The sequence below is a fragment of the Pundamilia nyererei genome, unplaced genomic scaffold (genome assembly GCF_000239375.1).
Source record: "Pundamilia nyererei isolate P.nyererei 1_Seehausen unplaced genomic scaffold, PunNye1.0 scaffold00056, whole genome shotgun sequence".
NCBI lineage: Eukaryota > Metazoa > Chordata > Actinopteri > Cichliformes > Cichlidae > Pundamilia > Pundamilia nyererei.
In genome coordinates, this window is record NW_005187457.1 from 2221721 (window position 1) to 2246017 (window position 24297).

A 24297-nucleotide genomic window follows, 5' to 3' on the forward strand; every position below is an offset into this window, starting at 1 on the left:
ACAGTATACCTGGATTAGTTCGTACGGTTCAAGCATTAGTCAGCTCCCGTAGATGTGCAGTATCATTGGTGTGCTGGAAGGACTTGACCACATGTATGAGAACTGTTGCAGTAGGAGGTTCTTGCTTGGGTCTATGTCTCACATTCAGCATTTGATTGGTTAAACTCAGGGGCGTGAGAGCAGACCACCAGAATGACATACGATTAGGGTGCGCTGAACCTTTGACACACACACACACACACAGCCGCTCCTAGACGACTTAGAGAGGATTGGAGCTGCATTCCACCACATGATTGCCATGGTGACATCTCACATAAGTAACACACACACACGCACACGCACACACACACACAGTTACACTGTTAGGACTTTTCAGGCTCATGTGATCTCCCATAGACACAGCAGAGAGGTTTGACCTCCACAGACTGATACACTCGACCTCCGTATGACCAGTTTCTTAGTGGTTTCACCACTGGCCCTTAAACTCAAAGACCCCGTTTCCATCTGCAGCCTCAGCAAAGTGCTGCATTCACACACATGCGGACACACACAACCCCCATCCACCACACCAAACTCCTCCTCTAACCCCTCCAAGTTGCGTTTTTCTATGTTAGTGGAAGATGGGGGGTTGGGCTCAGCTCAGAGTTTCGAACCACACCAAGACATTAATTTACCAGACATTACGTTTAGCGTTAATGAATCTTTACAATGGCCTCGAACATACGTATACATACACAAAGGAGGGGATATTCACCAGCTATATTAGACATGGAGAAACTTTAAAGGAAATGCTGCAAAGAAAACTTGAGAAAGCACGGGGTTTTTTTTTCCATTACCATGGTTTGCTTTGAAAATGTAGCTTGTATCTGTAAAATAATTGCTGTATGAAAAGCTAGACAGAGCACAGCTGCTCTCCTTTAGATCCGACTCTTATTTGTGGTTAATCACCTTTCAGCTGGTGCCGGGGCATTCAGTGTAGGACGTTTAGATCTTTGTCACATGTCACCCACCCCCACCCACTCCCTTTGCCTGTACGCCTCTCTGTCAGCTTTCAAACAAGGACAAAATGTCAAAGCGCAGTAAAATAAAATGCAATGCATGGCATGCAGTTTGGAAAGCAGCGAAAGTATCTAATTACTATTAGGCCAGTTATTTGCTCTGTAACTGTCAGTAGACCAATTAAAGGCTTTATGTGTGTTGTACCAAAAAAAGTCTTATTCAGATCAGGTGCATAAAATCTCAGCTATAACAAGCTGTTTCACACTGTAATCTGGAGAAATATGGTTGTAGTGAGTGGACAGAACTAATAATATATAATATATCCACATATATATGTCCACATAGCCATATATATCCATAATATATATATAATAACTAGAATAATATAATTTCTATGGTTTCTTTACTTTACTTTAATTATTAAAGTCCTCAAACTTTAATCATCTAGGGTATCTCCTGACACAATTAACTAGGAAAAAAAAGTAATTTCTTAAGATTCAATGATTTTTTTGTTGTTATTGTCAATTTCCTGCATGTCCAGTACATGCAGGTGAATCAAAATACTGTTGCTCTCTCTCCTTATTATAAAGAAGAATTAAGAAAGATGAAGGACACATAAAAATCAAACCTATGTACAACGGTGACAGCAGTAATAAAATGAATGCGTGCAAATAACCAGCAGTGGCAGCCTTTTCAATGAAATAGTTTCATTTTGTTATACTGACATTATTGGAGCTGAAAAACATACAAAGCGTAAGACCCCGGCTGATTAACAGCTGTGCTACACACCCGTCAGATTAAGTCTTTAGTCTCTGACCAATAAAAATGCTCGAAACAGCCTCATAACACAGCAAATAAACACACACAACTGCAAGGTCATTGAACTCTGGAGACAAAGACAGCCTTGAGCGGAAGCCTGTATAGACGTACATTATTTACAGTACTTTTGGTTGCCTTCCTGAGTAGTACCAGCGTATTATCTGGGAACTAGTTGTTGTTTTTGGCACGCAAAATGTTCACTGCATCTGTTTTTGCTGTTAAAGGTCTTATTTGGGTACTCCGACTCCCCCAGATATGTTCAGGTCTAAGGAAAGACCCTTTACGTCTTTTTAGCGTTTGCTCATTTACATTAAAACCATGTGTGTTTGCTTGTGTGTGTGTGTGTGTGTGTGTGCTGTGTAAGCATCTCAGTGTTTGTGTGTGCTATGATGTTAACTGATGCTGTGTCACCATATAAACTTTTTTTCTACTGTTAGTGTATGTATACAATATATACACGGATGTTTCCTGCTGATGCTGAGTGCGTGTGAGTGCGTGTGTGTGTGTCGGTGTGTACATTAGATTTAAGCGAGACAGATGATTGTTTGCTCATGCAGACTGTGTTTATCCAGCAGGCTAATAATAGGAGTCTTTCAGTACGCGTCCTTTGTGTGTCAGAGACGAGAAGGAGAAAAGGAGAGGAACAGAGTGCAGGCCGACTCTGCGATCGCTTGCACGCTCGCTGCCAAAACCCACAGTGGGGACCTCTAAAGTAACACTCTTTCTAGGAAATGCAGCCCCTTGAATTAGGGGGACCATTTCAGGTCAAAAGGAGGGAATGGAGGAAAGAAGCAGCCAGCATTCTTCATCAATGTGACTGGAAAAGCCGTGCTCGGCAGTTTGACTTTTAACTATGCGGAGGATTTATAGTAATGGCAGTCTATCGTAATTCTTTTTGTGTTTTTATCTAAAGCTTAAAAGCCTCAAAGTTTCAATTAACAAAAGATAAAATAGCCTCAAACCTCCTTCGCTTATCTAGAAGACATTTTATTTGCTACTGCTTCCAGCCTGGTGTCATAGGGTACGCTTCTGTTTTTGTTTTCTGACCTCTGATTGTCCCTGACCCTTCCTGTCACACTTACACCCACTGCGTAACAAAGACATACAGGTGGGAGATCCAGATGCCAGCGACATTTTCCCACAGTCCGCGATGACACCTGGTGTGCTCGGTTTTCTCAGAAACGGACACGTACCTTGCAAGCTTTTCCCGCCAAAATGGTGGCGCTGATAACATTATGTAAGAGGATGTTACATAAAAGTCACGAGACTGCCAAGACCTGCAACCTCAACCGACACACGGGTGCACGGGAACCAATGAAAAGATGGGGAAATAACTCCCCAGCTGTGCTTTGAAAACGCAGGTTAGACTCCTCCATTGTTCGGTGTGTTGTTGACAATGAGAAGAACTGACCCTATAAGACTGAAAATTTAGTTAGATAACTATGTCAAACTACTGGTATTCACATCATACTTTATCCAATGAACAGTCTTTCTGACCTATAGGTGTGCAGCCTGACCAATCAGACTGGTTTCTGTAGAGCTAGCTCTGTGGCTGGCCAGCTGCAACATGACATCACTTCCTAGATATCCCTCCATGTGATTGTGGACAGCTGTTTGTAATTGTAAGAATGGCTTTCAATGGATATTATGTAAAGTGAAAGGCAATGATGACCACCACAGGCTTTGGTGTAAAAAAAGGAGATCTCACCTGACTCTAGCCACACCTCAAACTGGAGCCACAGTAGCAGAGCACTGTTGGTTTTAAAGTATTTCCAGTAGCACAAGGTCACTTATGCAATCTTATCACCCTGTAAAGTAGCAGGTGCCAGGCTTTAATTAGATCTGCAGCTCGTTTCTGCTGTGATTGTAAGATCTTCCTTATCAACTCAGGAGGCATTCATGAGGTTACAGCTTTGCAGTGACCTGTATTTCTACCTTCCTCAGCTGCTTCAGTGGTTTTTAAAATCCTATGTGGATCATTTGGTTGCAGCACTCAGAAGCTCCCTTCACTCACAAGGTTGCAACAGACGGTCGCCCCTCCCACAGCCTGGTTCTGCCTTCCTGTTAAAAGGGAGTTTTTCCTTCCCACTGTCACCAAAGTGCTTGTTCATAGAAGATTGTTTGATTGTTGGGGTTTTTTGGATTATTGTCAATTATTTACCTTACACTATTAAGCACCTTGAAGGCATTAGTGTTGTGATTTGCTTCTATATAAATAAACAGAAATGTATTAAATCGACAGCTATACAAAGATATGAACTAATTACAGTTGCATATAACATAACAAAACCCTCTGAGACCTCTATCTCATCAACATGATCAATACCTGCCATCATTTCAACATGTTATGGACAAAACTCTTTTTTTGTATAAAATTAACAGTGTTGTTAACAAAAAGTTGCCAAAAATGGCCAATGCATCAAATGAAATACAAAAAAAATAATAAGATATATCATCAAAATATATCATACAAAAAATGATACAGCAAAAAAAAAAAAGTGGATTTTGTTCTAAGGGTTAATAAACATCTGAGTTCCCAAAAAATCTGAATTCTCTGGCTATTTTTGATGGGTTGGGTCTTACAGGATTGAGATGAATTCATAAATGTTACATAAATATATGTAAAGGTTTGTCAGGAGAACGCTGAGATAAATCGGAATGTTCAGAAGTTTCAGCTTTTAAACTACATTTACTTTAAGTATTAACTTTAAGTGTCACATACTCAGTGAACCTCACAATCTCAGATATTGTCTTTTATTTTCTTTATCTAAGGAAACTGGGGAGGAGTGTGTTCAAAGCCTGCGACCCTCAAAAACGGTGTTAACTGCACCCTGAACACAGGTCTGGTCACAATTCAGAACTACGGACAGTTTCTGCCTCCTCGACGAGTCCAGCTGACTTTGGCACACGAGCTCGGCCACAGCCTTGGATCTCCGGTCAGTCACCACGAAAAACACCAGCAAAAAAAACAAAACAAAACATGATTACAATTCAACCATACAACTTATATAAAGATTTTTTCATATATGTCGGAACTTGTTGATGTCAGTTGTGGTTTAAATTATATCTAGAAGGTCGAACAGGAGGCCTTTTGTAGATATTGCAGCTGCAGACAGAGCAAGTTGTATTCAGTTGTATTTATTAAGTTGTATTTATCTGAGTGTACTGATAGCATTTCAACATCTTACCTTTAAAAAGTACATCTCAATCTTCTGTGCTGCTATATCTCCATGGTGCAGCTAGCGTATGTTGCTAATTTCCAGAACTACTGCAAGGCGCCACGACCACAATTTCATGTTCATGTAAATCAAATTGTGGGTTATTAGACAGACAGTGTTTTTGTTGAGAGACACTAATGACTTAGCATTAGCCTAGCTTTAGTGACAACAGTGCTCCATGCACCAAAATAAGGCCAGGTGATTTCTGACTGAAGGATTACCTGTATTGGAATCAGTCTTACTCATGGTTAATAACTCTATTGAAATGAAAGCCAGATTGCTCAGCACCAAGAAAACAAAATCAAATGTATCATACCTTTTCTTTTCTTCTTCTTCTTTTTTTTTTAGTGCAGCCATATCTGCTGCTGTTTCTGTTTGTTGTACTAATGAGTGACGGTAAAACGTGAGGAGACTTTTCATTCGATTTGCACGTTTCATGGGTTCAGTGTATCCTGGATGTCTGTTTGCTAGTTTCAACCTGAATCATTTCCATCTTTTATTTAAACATAAAACGTCGTTGGCTGTTTGCTGAACGTGACGAGTCCCAGAGATTCAAAGTGTTGTGTCGCATATTCTCACACGGTTGTTTGCACTGGAACAAATTGTCTGTGAATGATTCACTTCTGTGGGCGTTGGAGACCTTGTCCTTTATTGACTGGTTTGTTTTTATAGGGACCCCTGTCTCAGTCTCACTGGTACATCTCAAAAAAGGGAACGGGAGGAGCTCTGATGTCAGTCACTTGTGTCCTATGGTTACTCTCTGTTTGTGTCCATAAGCAGAGCCTGGCAGTCTCTTCCGCCACCTCAATAACAGCACACATGTTATATAAGCACACAAATGCCTGCACCTCAGTATGTGTGACAGCTGCTAACACCTCCAACCTTTCTCCTGCTGCCCAAAACGCCAGCAGCACTCCACACTCTCTTTTCACCCTGCTCTCTATTATTCATATTACCACACACTAAAGAGCCCTCCGAGGCATTCCTGAGCAGATTAGCTCTGCTATGTCAGACCCTGCTGCCTTTTTATAAATTAAACTACTGTAAGCACACCTCGGCCCCTCTAATATCTTTGCTCCTATGACAGCCATGTTTCCAGGCTGCATAGGATTGAGGAAGACATAAAGACATGTGACTGAAGGTCTCCCCTGCAACTTCATGGTGGAAAAAGCACAGGGGTGCACTGTGATGGGGAGAAACTTTGATTAAAAAGACGCTATGGCTTTCAGAATATTTCTCTTCCAAACTGTGTATCTCTACACTGATTTTTAAAAATGAATTCATCAGGTGAAAGATAAATTGAAATATAAAGAGGACATCATTGATGGGTTGGAAACAAGACCAAAGTTTGCAAAGGCGACCTTCACTATCTAAACCATTACACCTTGCAACTGTAAGTCAGCAACAACAAAATGAATTTTTGAAGGTCATTTATCAGACTGGCTTCCAGGTTAATATCTGAAAAGTTATATCTTTTCTTTGCTTTACCTCTAATATAATGGATAAAAAGAAAATAACTATCAAAACCATCAAAACAGATTTAGGCAGCAAGTCTTAATTTGCATTAAGTTGAAACGTCTTTTTTCAGGTGTAAAATGTAAATAAAAACAAAATGCAATGATTGGCAAATAAACTGATCTGCAAGGCCAGTAACGTTGTGGGGATGGAGCTGGACTCCCTTAAGGTGGTGTCGTAGAGGCGGATGTTGTCCAAGATAAGGACAATGTTGGATAATACCTCCCACCCACTCTATGACATGCTGGCTAGCCACAGGAGCACGTTCAGTGAGAGACTGAAAAGCACCACTGAACGACACAGGAAATCATTCCTGCCCGTGGCCTTTACAACTGTAAACACTGCAACAGTTACACCCTTTTTGCACACGCTCTTTTCTACTCAGTAATGTTGTTGTCAATATTCTAGATATATATTTATAATCACCTCTGTCAATCCTTGATATTTATTATTGAGTGATTTGTATTGTTGTATTTGTACTGTGCTATTTCTTACATCTGTAAATCTGTAACATATTGTATTGTTAAATAGTCTAGCCTGTTTCTGTTACTGTTATTCATATTCATATAGGAACGCTTTTAAGTTTTTCCCCTGTCCCCATATTTGTTTACAGGTGTTGCTGCTCCATAAATCATATTTACTTAAACTGTATAGTCATTGATTGCTTTATCCTTTGTTTTTGAATATTTTGTTGTCCCGCTCCTTATTTTCTCATTGTATTCTGGGGGGTGTAGTGCATAGAGCTTATGTATATTTGTATAAGAAGAAACATTCAGTACCTCATAAAATACAAGGAAATAGCACACCAGGTTTTTCCTGAATTGGAAAAGCTTTCTAGTATAAACACTTATCTTTGTTTTTGGTTATGTTTAACCTAAAATCACATCGTGTCTGTGAAAACAGCATCTGTAGACTGCTACAGGTGCTCAAAAAGTAAACAGGAAGTGCTGTTACATACATCTCTGCAGAGGTATTGAACACAGCTTTGCTTTTCTTCCTGTTTTTCAGCTTTAAAGATAGCGTAGTTCTGGTATACACTAGAAGCGAATACAAGGTTTGGTGTAAAGTCTGAAGCCCCCACAAAAGAAACTGAGGCATGAGAGTGGAAACACAATTCAAGTTAGTTTTATGCATGCTGAAAGAAAGAGTTCCAACATCTGCTGTGTTGCAGTGCCCTGGCAAACCCAGAGCTGCAGATAGTGACAGATAAAGTGACGACTGTATAATCACCAGTGTCTTTCAACCTAATCTTAAACATATGCAAAAATATCCACATCAATGCCGTTTCCCTCAGCATGTTTGCATGTTCACTTCAAGTCTCTGCATTAGACCAATAATTCATCAGAGACTTTGACATCCTAAGAGTATGAGCTCCAGAAAAAGAGGAAGCTCTAGTTTTATTGCACATGTGGAACACATCATTAGATGGACAGGGGATTCAAGATTTGTCTTTTTGCTCTTAAAAGTAAAACTCCCCTTTCAGCTGAGGCCTGCTGATGGACATGACTGGAAAAGCTCCTCATCGTGATCAGTGAAGGAAGTTGATTCCCCAAACTATATTTAAGAGGTGGAAGCAAATATCTTCAGCTTGCTGCTTCTCTTTACAGTCGAGTGAAGATGCTTGCCGTTTTGTCTGTGTTTCAGCACGATGAGGGCGCTAACTGCGGGAACCTCGGCTCCGATGTCGGTAAAGGCAGGTACCTGATGTTTCCTTACGCCACAGACGGGGCGCGTGAAAACAACGATAAATTCTCACCCTGCAGCATCAAACACATTAGCAACATCCTGAAGCTGAAGAAAGATGACTGCTTCACGGGTGAGGAAGAAATATCAGTGTCCTGCATCCTGTTTACATTGTGCACTAGTTGCTGCAGCCTTCAGGCTATATCTGTATGTGTGTATCTGCTCATGTGTTTATCTGCTTGTCTGTTCATTTTGGGCAGTCAGTGATCAGCCCATCTGTGGAAACCAGATCATAGAGGAAGGTGAGGAGTGTGATGTCGGTAACAAAGATACAGATCTCTGCTGCTACAGTGCTAAAGAGCCTGTAGGAATCCAGTGTCACCTCAAGCCTGGTAAAATCTGCAGGTACTCCACATGTACACAACATCAAAGTGTGCGAAAATGATTTCCAAAACTGTAATTAGCTGTTCAGGTCTTTCTGAATATTTGTAGTTCAATCATGTATGGGTTTGAGGTTAATAAATTTAAATATTCATCATCAGTCTTTCATCTAAACTATTTATATTCTAGTTTCGAGATGCGGCTTTGTTTAGTTTAGATGTAGCTCTCATGTGCAGCCATGTTTGTGGTGTTTTTTCTCTTCCATTCATCAGTCCAAGTCAGGGCCTGTGTTGTGGTCAGAAGTGCGAGTTTAAGCCAGAGGGTCAGAGGTGCGACGAGGAGACAGACTGCCAGAAAGCGAGCGTGTGCTCAGGACTCTCCCCGCTCTGCCCCAAGCCAGCTGCCAAGGAAAACCTCACTGTGTGCAGTCAGGGCACGCGTGTCTGCCTGAATGGGGTGAGGCGGGCACATCCACCACACCAGAGCGTTACTTAACACACTCCGTTACCCAATGAGGGAAAGTGTGCAAGTGTGCAGCAATGTTGCAAAGCATGTGAATCTTGACCTTGAAAGCAGCACATGGCAATAGACTTTCAGTATAAGGTTCATTTAGTAGCTTTTCCAGAGATTTCTTTTTCATCATGCCCACTCGCCAGATGAAGGTGAAGATGGGCACAGTGTGGTCATAAGGAGATGGTCATAGTTGGCAAAAATACTCAGGTAGGCTGTGGAATTTGTCAAAGCCAAATTCTGACTCTACCATTAGAATGTCGCAGAACTTCAAAGAGACTCATCAGACCAGACAACAGTTTTCCAGTCTTCTAAGGTTCAATTTTAACAATCCCGTACACGCGGTTTCTTGTTATGAGCTAATAAGAGTCCCACCTGGAGTGGTCTTTTGCTACTCTGGTTCATCTTTCGGAGACATGAAAAAGAGTTCTTCATATGTTGACACAACCTCTGACATCAACAAGGCATTTTCATCCATGAGACCTGCCAGTGAGTGGATATTTTTTCTTTATTAAGACCACTCTCTGTAAACCCTCGACATGGTGGTGTGGTAAAATCCCAGCAGATCAGCAGTTTCGGATATACTCAGACCAGCCTGTCTGGCAACAACTCTGCCACATGATTGCACTCATCAGTGCAGACTGACTCAGACTGATTGCATATTGCAGACAGAATGCTAACATATAAGCAGTCTGTCTACTTTTATAGAAGAGAGCACAATTATTTGCAAACACTCACCAGTGTGTCTGAGAGTGCAGAGAGTGCAAGTTGCCTCCCATCAGCTGACTTGTGCATTTGCCTTCTGATTAAAAGTGATTGAGGGCGTTGCACACAAATAAGTTCGGCTGTTTCCAGTTTCTCATTTAAAATACAATCAAGTGCTTCCTGTTTTTGTTTTAGGTAGCACGAAATGAAAATTATCTTGAAATAATCAGAACATTTAAAACCCACTGTCTGTGCTTACTGGCAGGTATTACAGGTGTAAACAAAGGTGCCATTTTAACACAGCATTTCTGAAAAAAGAAGAGAAAAATCCTTTTTAACCAGCAGGATAACAACAGGACCAAAATTAAACACAGACGTTACTCTGTCCTCTCAGCAGGAGAGCATTTATTCCAGCTGTGACTGTGGTTTTCTGGATATATTATTCTCCAGATGTTCTAACCTCATCTAACCTGGATGACCTGATCCGGGAACATAAAATATATAATCCCAAACGTAAAACATGATAAAAGGCTTTTAAGAAGATGTAAGTAATAGTGTAAACCAAGAAAGGGAAAACTTATCTTTAGTTAAAATTCTCAAATTCATCTCTTTTTTTTCACTGACACTGATATATTATTTCCAACGAACCACAAAAGAGAAAAAAAAACTTCAAACAAACATATTCGGTTCATCAAAACATGTCAAACATAAATTTACTTCAGGCTTAAAAAACAACAACAGTGAAACACATCTGTGATGCAGATCCCCACATTACAAAGTCTCAGAAAGTAAGAGGCAGTTTCTAAACTCTGTCGAACACTATATAAGTGTCTGTAAGTGTTATATACACTGAAAAAGTTAATGCAACACAAGCGCCCCAGTACATCTTACCTGTCTGTTTCCCCAGTTTTCTTATGAGACATTAGCCAGGAATGGTTATGAATGGCTAAATCTGATGTATTAACATGAAATGAAGAACACTCCCTAAACTAGCTCATGTCTTTTGTGTGCGTACGTATTTGAGTATTTGAACTAGTGTTGTTTGAATTGAACCTGGTATACTTTTCTGTATTTTTTCTTGACTTCAGATCGTTCTTTAATGCCCTAGGCTCTGTATGACATCAAAGAGAGCACATATGTCTAATATGGTGCATAGGCACATGGCTTGGGCTGTGAGGAAAGAAGCCCCGCCCACCTTTAGTTCAAATCTCCTGTTTGTGAGAGGTAGCCAATGAGATATAAGAATGCTTAAATCGAGGGTCCAGTGTACGATAAATAAGGACCTTTATGAGCTCTGGTAGAGTCCAGTAATAAAAACATGGATCTGGAAACTAACATAATAGGTCCTCTTTAAAACATAAATATAGATATATAAATTTAAATTCACTGCTAATTCGCATGACTGACATAAACTGTAAGGTAGTGAAATAATCCAATGACCTACCAATCGAGTCAATATTTTTGATCATCAACAATAGACGTACTGATATTGATGAACTTGAACTGGCTCTTATTTGTCTTAATTTCTTACATCATAGTTCTCCCAGCTTCTTCTGACTCTACATCCTAACTGTAGTATCTGTTTGTCTCTGAAGGTCTGCACTGGCTCGGTTTGTGTGAAGCACCGCCTGGAGAAGTGCGACTGTCCCGGAGACTCCATGAGGGAGAAATGCCACATGTGCTGCCAGAAGCCCGGTAACCACGGGAACATGTGTCCTCTGCTACAGAGGAATGTGTTTACACGCTGTGTCTCAACAACTCAGGCTGTGTTAATTAGTGCTGAGGTTACATTTCTAAATGATTGTGTTCTTTTAGACCAATCTGTGTTCACAGATCGTAGTTATTAAAGGTCAACTGTTTCTCAAACTCCGGTTTCCATTTCATATTGTCAAGTTTTGAGTAAGTGGCATATCTCTTTATGATATACACACACAGGCTGGTATGCAGCTCAAAAAACTTGCTTTTGTAAAGTATAAACAGTATTTATACTCTCTCTCTCTATGTGTGTGTGTAATGTTTCTGTAACTTGATTTGATTTCCTTTGTTTGTATTTCTTGCAGATCAGCCTGAGACTTGTGCAAGCACCACATCGTCTGTTCTGTCCGATCACTTCCACAAAAAAGTGTTGCCCCTGGTGGGTGGTGCGCCGTGCTCTGGAAACCGTGGATACTGCGACAAATTTCACGTATGCCGCATCCTCGATGCAGACGGCCCCATCGCGAGACTGAAGAACTCCTTTCTTCATTTGGATGACTTCGACGACGTGGGAGAGTGGATGAAGGTGGAATCTACATTAGTGCGATAACATCAGAATAAGATAAATACATTGATTGTCAGGTTTCGCTGCATAGCAGGCACAGTTGGACCCAAGCGCAGGACCCAAAAAATGGCTTTATTTCTGAAGGTAATAGGGCAGAGTGGACACACCTGAGGAACACAGCTGAACAGAATCCGACTGACGAGACAGGGGAAGCAAAACTGAACATGATACTTGGACCTTAGACTATTAAAATAAAACAGGAAGAAACACTGAGACTAAGACATGAGGGATAGCTAGGTCTAAATAAATATAAATCTGCCTACACCTCAAAAATGTATTCGATCTACACATGGCTATAAAACATGCAGCTTGTCTACTAGAAGCTCCTCTACTCTACTTGTTGAAGTATACTTGCTCATCTGTATGAGTCTGTGAACTTTAGGTTAAAAGCTCTTAGGTATAAGAAAAGGTGCTTGTGACAAAGATGGTTGTAGTAAGAAAGTACTTTTTGTGCTCAAATACAGAAGAAAAGTCCTCTTTCCTTTAGATTAGGTATGATCCAAAAAAGAGGTTTACGACTGACGGCCTGTAGATCCACGTGATGAGCCCATCCCATTATTTGGCTGATATGCATTTGGCAGCTGGAGAACATTTGTTTTCTCTATCGGGGCCATATGTTGTTCCTATCTGGGTGTTCAGTGTTCAGCCTTAAAACAAAGTAGAGTCTTTTCTACAGTTTCTGGGTTGAAATGGTGTGGAAAGCACGTGCAGCTGGCCTTGAAGCATGTTTTCTTTCAGCCAGTGGATGCGTCAGAAATGTTACTCAATCGGTAGAGTTACCCAAAAGATCAGCTACCATATGTGCTCCCTGTGTAACAAACAGGATGTTTAGCCATTGTGTTCATTTGAATAAAACAAGTAATTCAAAATAATATAGACCTTTTTTTAAATCTCTTGGTATCCTATTGGTCACTGGGAGAAACTGTGCATTTCCCAACCAGTAGGTGAGTAGTTGCAGGAGGAAAGCACGTGTTGGCTGCTTTCCTGTTGTTGGCTGTCACTGTGTGACATCAGTCACAAAAGTCACAACCAGTGGAATACTCCCTTTTCCCTAGCAACTAGTGGTTGCTAGGTAGTCATCAGCCAGTATATAGGCTATTGTGACTGGGACCTAACCAGTATGAAACCACAAAGCATTATAGACTGAAACTTTTGAAAGAAGAAACTGCACATGTAGTGTTTTTGTATCAGCTTCATAAACAAAAAGAGACATCATTGCAAAAGAAAAGGTAGATTAATACTCAGTGATAACATGGTAATAGCAGAGTAATAACATTATAATGGCCTGTAATGATATTTAATTATAACATTATTACTAAATAATAGCTTTGTATCAGTGATGGGTTCTAGCTGAGTGATATTAGACTGATTTATGTAAGGGGGGGGTAATAACTGAGGGAATAATATGAAAGTGAACAATAATGAACAATAAGCCAAAATCAGTGAGGTAATATTTTTGGTAAATAAAACCTTTGAACAATAAAATTATTGTTTCTGCTCAACATTTTAAATTAAAGATTAAATTAAAGATTTTTATTCTAGTGATCTTAATCTTAATCTTAAACCAAACGACACCAATGCTTCCAGCTTATTCGAAATCATGTTTTTGTTTATTCTCCTCAGGCTCACTGGTGGGCCATCCTGCTGGCTATCCTGACGCTGTCTGGAGTCATGGGCTGCACCGTCTGCCTCTGCAGCATTAAACTGGACACACGTAACTTGGAGTGACTTTTTATCCCTGAAGACTCTTGAATAAACGTCCTTTACCTGAGATCTTCAGGTGCCACGTCGAGGAGGATTCATCAGCTTTGTTCAACTGCCCAAAAACTCAGCCATGTTCACCGATGTCTTTGTGTAACTCTTCACATTTAGGAAAGACGCAAGAGTCTCCTGTGATGTATGTGTTGCGGAAAATGTTGCTTCTTCTGCTGCCAAATGTGGGTCAGTCAGCTGCCCCTCAGAAAGCTGAAGCACCGCTGCAATGTAAAGCCATCTGTCACTACAAAGCCTTAAATGCACGGAGCATGTTTAAGACACTAATTTCAGCTATGAGGAGCATCCAGCTTTCCATCTCAACCATAGCAACACCTGCAACTGAAGGGTCTGCGTGTACATAGAGTTTGACGGTACTTTCTTTCAGTAGATACTATTTTGCAAATCTTTGGGCAAATACTGTGTTTTACTCCACTACATTTATCTTCAATCTTCTTAACAACCTACATAACAGTTTAGAATAAGATATAAAACAAACTTATCTACGAGGTCAAACCAGCAAGTTCCAACCTTTGTGGTCCTGTAAGGAACCAAAGTGTGGTTAAACTAAAGCTGACGCTGCAGTTTACGGTGTCCTTACTCAGCATATCTTTGGGGTCACCTTGACACATGTAGCCAAACACGTGTCACAACACCACAAATACAAGGACTTGCAGAAACAACACCGCTCGCTGGGCTCAATCCAGGACTGCTTGCACTTTTATATCAGAAACATTTGTGAGTGTTTAAATTGTTAAAACTGTTTAGATCAAACACACTTTGATAATATTTTTTAACGGAACAAACAGCCTTGAGATGGTAAATAGGACTGATAATTATGATATTTTTTTTATACTGAGCGAGCAAGGAAGAAAAGTTGAGCATTCCTCTCGACCTTTAAAAAAATGCAAGCTCAAGATGACCTCTCAGGCGACACACTGGTTTTATTAAAGAATTTATACAATACAGAGACGTATTTACAGCTATGTACAGTGATTACATGAACACACTTTTTATAGATCAAATTCACCGAGAGGTGAAAATATATAACTAGCAGCGCTCCATATAAGAGACTCCAGTATCTATATTATAGTATTTACATTTATTGTACAGGTGAGTTGTTTTCTCTTTCCCTGTTTTAAGTGCAAAATACCTTTTTTTAAAAAGTCACAATTATTACAGTACAATACCTCTGAAGAACTGAGGTTCAAGTATTGCTTACTAACTGGAAATGCATAATTGAATGAGCATGAGCCAAAAAATAAAATCTTATCCACAGCAGACATTGCACTTTACAAAGACCACACATCACAAACATTAATAGAAGCTTTGCTTTCGAGCTCACACCGAATATTGCATACTCGTTAAAAGAAGGAAGCCATTTTTAGAAGAGTATCCAGCACTTCTTTGAGGTGACAGCTTCAAAGTAACGTCTTCTTGCAGAAGTGAAGCAGTAAAACATGCAAAAGCATTTAAAATAATACCTTTTTCAGCTTTGAGTACTTCAGTATAAGTTCATACACTAAGAACAACGGACGCCGAGTTGGAAGGCAACAATAAAAAGCCGAAAAGCTTCTGCTGCTTGTTTACAGTAAGGCACACTGATACAGGTCCCACAGTCACATACAGCGCTGAGAGTCACAGTGGTGAATGCTCGGTGACTCAGGTAACTTAGTACTTACTTAGGTAACACAAAAAGGTAACTAAACTGTAACCTACTGCTTAAAACACACAAAAAATACACCTTTAATATTATTTTTCCTCATTTTCAGAGGTGTCACTCTATTATATTTCACAGTGGTTCCTTTATATGAAATATTATTATTGTACTACACATCAGGGCATTAGTACCTCTACAACCAAACTTTGTTGATCTGGCCTGTAAGATTTACTAGTAGTACAACAATCAAGCAAACGTCATTAAATTACTTCTTCTTTTTTTTTTTACAAAGTATGACAAAGTATTCACATACATATTGTTTTAAACATTATACCTATTTGGATATATACAAGGTGATAAAGGCTTTCAGATATTTACTGGTGTATAAAAGTTACTAGTGTATAAATTATCTGCTAAGTGCTGAAATGGACAAAGGGGATGGTGGAGAGCGTCTTGTCTTCACGATCACTGGTTCTCCAGAGTTACTCTACAGACAGAAGCAGCAAATGTATTGTTATTTGTCAGCGTTAGCAGTAATGCAATGGTGAAGAGTAGAGTTAACACAGAGGCAAGCTCACCTTCTTAGAGTTCGCTTTCTGTTCGTCCTCCACGGATCCTTACATTTAACAAACGTGAGCTCCTGTGTCAGCTTCTGAGCGTCAGGATCTTTTATGCAGAACACCATCCTGTGGGAGAAATTCATGAAATACTGCTTAACTGTGCGTGTTCAAGTAGCTCCGTGAGATTCTGCTTAAGCCTGTGCTTTAAGCTTGAAATGTTTTAGCCATAAATCCCAGTAATAGACACATTTCTATGAGGTCCATCATGGAAACTCCAACACTGGCATTTCAGGAAAACTCAAGGGAAGCCTCGAGTTTTTTTTCTTCTGGCAGACAGAAATTATTTGGTAACTACACCTTTAATGTTCTGCAACTCACTTTTGTTGCGTCTCGCCCGCTCTAATGCGGATTTTGTGAACCGCCACGTTAGCGCCATCTGAGCTGCCAGACCACCAAGAGGAAACCATCTTCAGCATGCTTGACGCAGACCAGACGTTTGTCTCCTCCCATTTAAACTTCAGCATCAGCAGGTCACCGATGTCTTTCTCCGTCACCAGCAGGAACGAATGTGTCTTATTTGTGACAATTTTCTCCTTTCTGCCAGACACAGACGGAAAGAAATGTTGATCTCCACGCATACACACAGCCAGCATGTTTTATTTAACTGAGGCTTGTAAAGTATGTGCCATAAAAGATGATAAAATGGCGATGAAAGCACGCTGTAAAGGCCCAGCAGTGAAATGTGTTTGTGTGTGGTTGCCTCTTTCTGTTTATGGTTTCTGTCTCGTGCTGTTTTCTTTGATTACTGTGCAAGTGTTAAAAACAACTCGTAACTTGAAAAATGCAAGTCACTGTGCAGTAATTCTTCTTTATAAGGGTTCAAACCCTCACTCACAGTTTAAGCTGCAGGTTTTCAGCCTCTCCTTTGGTTCCATACAGCGAGACAGTAAGCGAGGGCTCCATATCCGAGCTATTCACCTTACTGGAGAAGTGGATCTTCAGCTGATAGTGGTAAACTGCAAAACAAAGCAACAATTTGCACCATTTAAGGACCTGAAAGCATGCGTGTAAATTAACGTAATAAAACTGCTCCAGATTTAATGGGTTTAAGTTTCAGCCGAAGCAACTAGAATCTCAAAAGTCACCAAACCCAGAAAGTATGAGATGTTTTTTAGATTATTCTTTGCTTTTTGTTTCTGCAAATATATCAGCTTTCATGTGATAACAGCGATGATATTAAAGAGCATGCCGCTGACCTCTGAAAGGCATGGAGGATCGTGTCTTGGTGTACATCTGAACGCTGCGAGGCTTGCGGACCTTGCTGATGTCGTAGCCCACCGTGTTGCAGCGGCTTTTCCGGCAGCTCAGGCACATCCCGCGGTCGAACATGTCGTTGCTGCCACATCTGTACGCCATGGCCGCTTCCTGCTCGTTCAGCAGGGAGTCGATGAAGAGGTGAACCGAACGCTCGTGTTCACACTTGACGGCGTCCGACACAGCTGAGGAGGAAAGAAATGGATGCAATTTATTATCTGCTGTAATTCTCTACATTGCATACACATTACTTTTCCATTCAGTAGCTGACCGTGCTCCGGGTAAATTTACTTATTTTTAATCTGACCTTTCCTCAGCCATGTTTGGGACCCTCTGTTTATTTTCACACTGGTGTGAATGACGTCATTGTGCAGCTGTCATTAACAATGTCCACTGCTAAGATATTAATGACAGCAGCAAGCAGTTACAAGCTTCTAAGCGGCACACTCTGTGTATAGGCACTTATGTGTTTCTAAAAAATGTGCTTAATTTTGTTTTATTGTGGCTGAACCTCTGATCTGATTGCTTCATAATAAAGTTCATTAACGCTTTAACTAACTTTACCTGTTTCTTACTCTCTTCGTAAAAGAATACAACAATCACTGTGCAGATACAGTAAAATCAGGGCTGCAGTCATTTTAGTTATTTTTACCAAATATTCCAAAGTTGGCGATCTTCTCCAGCGCTCCCCTGAGGTTGCAGCCCGGCTGGTAGCTGCCTCCGTTGGGGTAAATGTCCACGTGGCCGACGGGCTGCTGGATTCCGATGCTGAGACCCAAAGAGCCGCGTGTGAAGGTGTGAAGGACATCCACGAAGTGAGCATCATCTGGGGAGAGGCGCCTGTGGGCGTGTTCGCCCTCGAAGTCGGGACCAGCGGGATCCAAACCTTCAGACAGAGACGAGGAGGACCAACATTACACGACTGTAATAGCTTTAAAACAAACATATGAAATCTTCTGTCTTGTTTACCGGTGATTCTTCCGACTTTATTGGTTGCATGGCTGCCAGCAAATCCGGCCACGTGGGCCCCGAGGCTGTAGCCAATCAGGTGAATGTTCTCAAGAGGCATGTTGGTGGTCTCCTTGAAAATCAAAAGTAATTAAGTTAAGCAGAGTGTAAGAAATACTCCACATTACCTTTGGGTTTAATTTCATTCGCTTTTTCTTTGTTACTCATATAAACACATCGTTTAAATACTTGAGGTTAAATAACACTAACTCATCGATATTTTAATGAAAGGGCATTTAATGAGACCTGTGAAATCAAGAGCTTAACTAACCTCGATCCAGTCGATGAACTGAGCGATCTCCTGCCCCACTGCTTTGGTTTTCTGAGCTGCGACCACATAGTGATTCTGAGCCGAGTTGAGCCAGTCCACCACGATGACGTTGGCCGTCTGCTCTCTCTCATACAGTGCCGATACCAGTTTAGGGATCCAGCTTTCAAACATACCACTCAGCTGTTGAAAAGACAAACAAACATCAATCCTGACAAGTGAAACTAGTGTACGCGTGTAATTTAAGCCACCTCCAGATCAACATGTCAGGAAATACTTTGGCTGGTTGTCAGTCAATATGATTTTTTTATTTTAGTGAGATGCCACCTCACCAGAATTTGGTGAAAGGTATTCCCGGTCTTTTATTCTCCTTTCGATTCAAAAGAAAACAAAGCTCTGGATATTTTGGAAAATAGGGGCAGGTTAAAACAAGCTGAAGCATCTCTGCTTACCGTCCAGCCATGGATTATGAGAAAGGTTTTGGAAGTGCCGTTGAAGGTGCAGGTTGCCAGGGAGTCGGGTTTTCCTGGAATGATGTAGCAGAGGTCATCATCGGGATGGGATGGCTTGCGGAGCGAGAATTTGGCAACAGTGGCATTGCTCTCAGCCTTGTGGTCAAAAAAGCCTTTCACAGGATCGAAGAAGTTACCTGACAGAGAAGATTATCCAGTTAGCTGGATGGTTTAAGAGGACATTATACTCTTAAAAAAAATAAAGAAGGGGAAACAAATCCTCTGGCTTCCTGGTGTTTTGATCAGATATACAAATCTTATCTAATAGTCTGGCTGGAAAGTCTGAGAAGTCTGACCAGCTAGCTGAGTTGCTGGTGGCAATAAGGTCCGCCCCCAGGGCCCCTCAGAAAATGAGCTTCCACCTTAGAGGAGATCAAAGCTCAGGGGTTTAAGGAGTTCACTTGGTCAGGACTGAGCTCCACAGAGGCTCATAAGGGTTTCTCAGCTTTGTTCCTGCCACCTCACCGAATATAATCTGCCCAAGTTTCTGTGGTCCTGCTGGCACAGTCAGCTGACTGGGCCTTGTACTGATTTTCAAAGTGTGGGGAGGTGGAGACCAGACCCTTGCAAACAATTACCAAAATAAAGGCTCCAACAGTTTGAGGATCATATTGTGAAAATAAATAGACATGATGACACCCGGATAAATCAGTTTGTTGGGATAATTTGACAGTCTGACACATTTCAGTTTATTTCTCTAATTTCCAGCGTTAGCTTCAATTTCAGAGCGTCTCTTCCAGGGAATAGTAAGTGAGGAGAGTATCAGAGAGCACAGAGATGAGTTTAGTCATAGACACGTGACCTAAAGTATGTCCTATAGCGCGTTGATATCACTGGCAAGGTAGAAACTACTGTACACACACAAGCACTGCGCTTGGTTTTCACCAAGTTACAGTTACACGGGAATTTTCACCTCACGTACCTGCAGAACTACAAACATACAGACCTAAATGTGGATGAAGTAACTGACAACTCACCAAAAATAGAACCGGCGAGCTCTTCCTCCAAGGACGTCACATTTTGCACAGCTGCATTCAACACCACGAAGCACAGAAACCGCACTTTCCACGCTCTCATTTCTTTTGCACTTTATTCCTTTTGGAGAAAATATCTTTAAGGACGAAATCAGTCAATGAAACGCCGCAGCCCGGGAGTGTACGCAGTCCTGTAGTAAGGAATAAGCCCGCGCGTCCTGTTGCGCGCAGTGCGCTGATATCTGAACCACCTTGAACTGTCTGCGTCTTAAATAGCGCTTCTGAAGTTCTGACAAGCCATTGGCTGCTGGCCTCGGGCGGGGAATGGAAAGTAAATGTGTAAACTAAACCATTAAGCCTGCTTTATGAGGAGCGATAGCAACAGTGTTTGGCAGTGTAGCGACTCATTGAACCCCGAGAAAGCGCTATTTATTTTTTAAATGCATTCAGTGTATGTTTCTACCACACGACCACGGCCAGATCAGCAGGAGACACTGATTAGCATAAATGTTTGCATTGTTGCAGTGCTTCCTGTGTGATTAACTAAATCTGTAAAGAAATGCACTTTCATATTTAAATAGTGTAACTAGGCTGAATTGTATACATACATGGCTTTAAACCGATTTTTATAAATCAAAAGTTCCACATCATTCAGATCATTCATCGTCATGTTTGCAGGCTCCACTACTCAGAAACAGTTCTTATTCAATATTATATTATTTTTTTTAAACTGGAAAGATAAGACTGAAACCTAACTGAGCAATCAGTGAGGTTCTTGCAGTAAAATTGGCCACCATTGCTTTAAAACTCTGACCTTTGACCTATTACATGTGATAGGTCAATACCTAACCTATTTACTTACCAAATAGGCTAGGTATTGCTGATACAAGTTTAAGATTATGGACACATATTCATGCAAGAGTAGTTGGCTTTACAGCTGCTGAGTTGTTGCCCAAAACGTCAGGACAAGACACTAAGAAAAACTGGGAAGGAGGCCAATGAAGTGATGGTTGAAGAGTCAGAAGCTTGTTAAAGTCAACTGCACCATTTGCAAGATATAAAAAAATTACTGGTGCAGTGACTGATATATACTATGTATGTTAGAGTGTGTAATAAATACAGTACATACCAAATTAATATAAGTTCGGATCTTTTTTTTAAGTCCATTTTAATATAATTTTCTAAATAAATCCAAGTTCTTGATTCTGACTGCTAAACTGCTGCTACTTCACACTTTATTCACAAATCACTTGTGATCTGACTCAGACATGAGCACATATAAAATGATCATTTGTGAAATGGGACCCCCTAAAAGCTATTCCCATAAAAATGAGCGTTTGATGGAGCATCTAACTTGGAAAATGAGTAAAACCCAGCAAAATCAATAATAATACCCACTTTAAGCCTCACCTGGACTGGACACCAACAGTACAGTCTTGAGATTCCTGCCCAAGGGCTTCAACTCCCAGCGCACCTTGAGTCAGGTGATCTCAAGGTCTCAGAGTGGTTTCACCCAAAACTTGTAGTGCTAATGACACACGCCTTTTTTCACACCTGGGCTCATGTGATGATGCATATGATTAATAGTGGGTCAAGGACAACCACCTAAGGAACAACCCCGACTAGGGTTTAAAAACCTGGGACTCTCCACCCTTTGGTTTTAGAGAAGAAGCATTTTCAATGAGAGGTGAAATGTCTCCAAAACACTTAAAAGACAACTGTGACCTGGATGACCGAGAACCTACACAGAAATATTTTACACAATATCTTCATTTTTGCTCTGTTACATGAGGTGCAGGCCATACTGTGTAATAAAAGCTCCACTCCTCTCCTTCTTTTTGCACACACTCTCCAGATGTTGGTATTGCAACAAAACAGCTGGCTTCATTACTTTTTATTCTTCTTTGAATATGATTGGATTTTCCTTGAAAAACAGTGACTGCATTTGTTTTTCCACTCCTGCCTCTGCAGCCTTTTCAGGGGAAGCACTCGTCCCCTGGTGACTAAAGGGCAGTGAAGAACATGCCGGACCACAGCCAAGATTTGTTGGTTCCAGCTGAGATGAAAAATGGGCAAACAGTAAGTCCTCCTTAAAGTTTGGAGACAACAGAATGTCTTTAATTTTATGTACTTCCAAGATTATTTCCCAAGCTGATTTCTAGGAACGGCACATGTTGCATACAAGAAAATCACACAAAAAAAGACAAACAGAGAAAAACTTTGTATTTTTTAGGCTTATAAAAGACAGCAACAGCTTTAAACCAAGCAAAAATATGAATAGTTAATTTGTTACCATTTATACATGCAGCGTTTTTCCTGAGCACTAGTTTCAGATTGGAGAGGGCAGCAGGAAAAATGGAAAAGTCATCTTTGTGGCTTCAACAACACTTGTTCACCAGCAACAGAAAGTCATGAGGGAAAGTTTCCACAGTGACCACAAGGACAAAAATGCTTTCCTGTACCTTGACCTTACACTTGCTCACACCAAGTTCTGTTACAACTCTTTAACCTTCTTTGTGTCCCAGAAAAGTAAATGAGCAATGATGTTAGTGATACTTTATGAATAATGGGAAGCGGACTCTAAGAAACTCTTTGGCTGAAGGTTAGAAATCCTGTTATTCCCCAGTGACACTGCTAAAAGAAGAAAATACTGATTTCTACAGTCCCCTCACATTGGATCAGGCATTTTCAGAGTATCAGAATTATAGAAAATGAAACATTACAAACAAAGTCGGGGGAATTTTTGTTGTTTTGTTTGGAAGATTAAATCACGCCATGACCTGATCAACTTTAAAACTAAAACAGCCGTCAGCTGACATTCAGATTGTGCTTTGAGAGTTTAAACAACTAGAATATAAAAAAAACATCCACATCTCATTTCATTATCCCGGTCCAGACTCCAAATGTTGCACAACAGCTTTCCTCTTTTTAGGAAAGTTTAGGTTTAGGTGAGCTGTGGGGCTGTGGGGGCACAGCAAACCCACACCTATTCAGGTTCAAGTGGATGTGTCTACACAGGGCATACAGCATTTTGGGCCTTTGGGACTACTACATGGTCCACAGTGTACTTACCCATAGAAAACCCACGTGGAGCCTCAAAGGGGAAAAAACTGCTGTGGGCCCTGCTTGGGCACACCCATTTGAGGCCCATTTGAGGGTGGAGAGTCCCAACCAACAGAATATGTTGTTTTCATATTCTGTGAAAGTTCCCCAGTTTGAGCCTCGGAGGAGACACATGTGAGGCCCCAGCACCGAAGTCCACAGTGTGGAGTGGGGCTGAGGTGTGCATTACAGGTGTGCCTGCTGTGGACCCGTGCGGGAAAGCTGTTACTTTTAAGTAATATTACAGTCTTTATACACAAGGGTAGTAAAAAAAGAGTGTTTACATAAACAATTCTTCTTTAGGGTAAATCGTCATCTGTTGCCAGGCAACATCATCTGTTGCCTGGCACCTTATCCTTAATTTTACAGTACTGTGGTGAGCACTGATTTATGCACCTATATGGCTTGAGTCCTCCTAGCTACGGAGTGTACTTTTAATGAAAAGAGCAAAAGCAGTTTTAAGAACTGTATCAGTGGTCGAAACCATTTTAGCGGCTGCTCAGGAAATGGTAACACGTGGGAAGCTGAAAGTATCATTTATTAAAATATCCGAGCACGCATTCTCAGTCAAACTAAACTGAAATTGTTTGAAAATGTACAAGCATGGCTCTCTCCACAAATACAATCAAGTACCAGACCATAAAACTGCAAGTCAGCAAGTATAGAGCACGAGTGCATCTCCAGCATTCTCGGTTGCTATACTTTTAATTTATTATCAAAGTAAGCTACATTTAGTTAAATTCATTTGTATAATCACAGGTAGCACTCAAAGTGGCCAGAATATTTTTCTAGCTCTTTTCACAGCAAGATTTTTTTTTTCCTTGTCTTCACTAACATTCACGATTTCAGTTTTATCATTTCATGAATGCCACACATGCAGAAGCTTTACTGGAATGAAAATGTAACGTTAGCTTCTTCTTCTGCCTCAGTTTCACCATCCTCTGTAATGCCATTCCCCTCTCACTACATCCACAAATCTTCTCTGGAGTCTTCCTCA

General features: G+C 40.8%; 2 protein-coding genes across 2 annotated transcripts in view; one reads left to right on the top strand and one right to left on the bottom strand.

Annotated features, from left to right (window-relative positions):
* The window catches only part of LOC102201330 (disintegrin and metalloproteinase domain-containing protein 10), a 31520-nt gene extending 16337 nt beyond the window's left edge, over positions 1-15183 (top strand). Inside the window, exons 9-15 of the mRNA XM_005734066.2 lie at positions 4591-4754; positions 8196-8367; positions 8495-8639; positions 8888-9071; positions 11426-11525; positions 11891-12111; positions 13774-15183. Coding sequence (XP_005734123.1) covers positions 4591-4754; positions 8196-8367; positions 8495-8639; positions 8888-9071; positions 11426-11525; positions 11891-12111; positions 13774-13878 — 1091 coding nt within the window. The 3' untranslated portion in view covers positions 13879-15183. The remainder of the gene's footprint in view (positions 1-4590; positions 4755-8195; positions 8368-8494; positions 8640-8887; positions 9072-11425; positions 11526-11890; positions 12112-13773) is intronic.
* lpl2a (lipoprotein lipase 2 a) lies at positions 15029-20473 on the bottom strand. Its single transcript, XM_013911131.1, has 10 exons — positions 20202-20473; positions 19165-19361; positions 18716-18895; positions 18406-18517; positions 18089-18322; positions 17379-17621; positions 17018-17138; positions 16501-16719; positions 16141-16248; positions 15029-16049 (listed from the first exon to the last, which is right to left on the bottom strand). The coding sequence occupies exons 1-10, from the start codon at positions 20299-20301 to the stop codon at positions 16028-16030; spliced, it is 1536 nt and encodes a 511-aa protein (XP_013766585.1). The 5' UTR covers positions 20302-20473; the 3' UTR covers positions 15029-16027.
* Positions 20474-24297: the final 3824 nt, after the last annotated feature.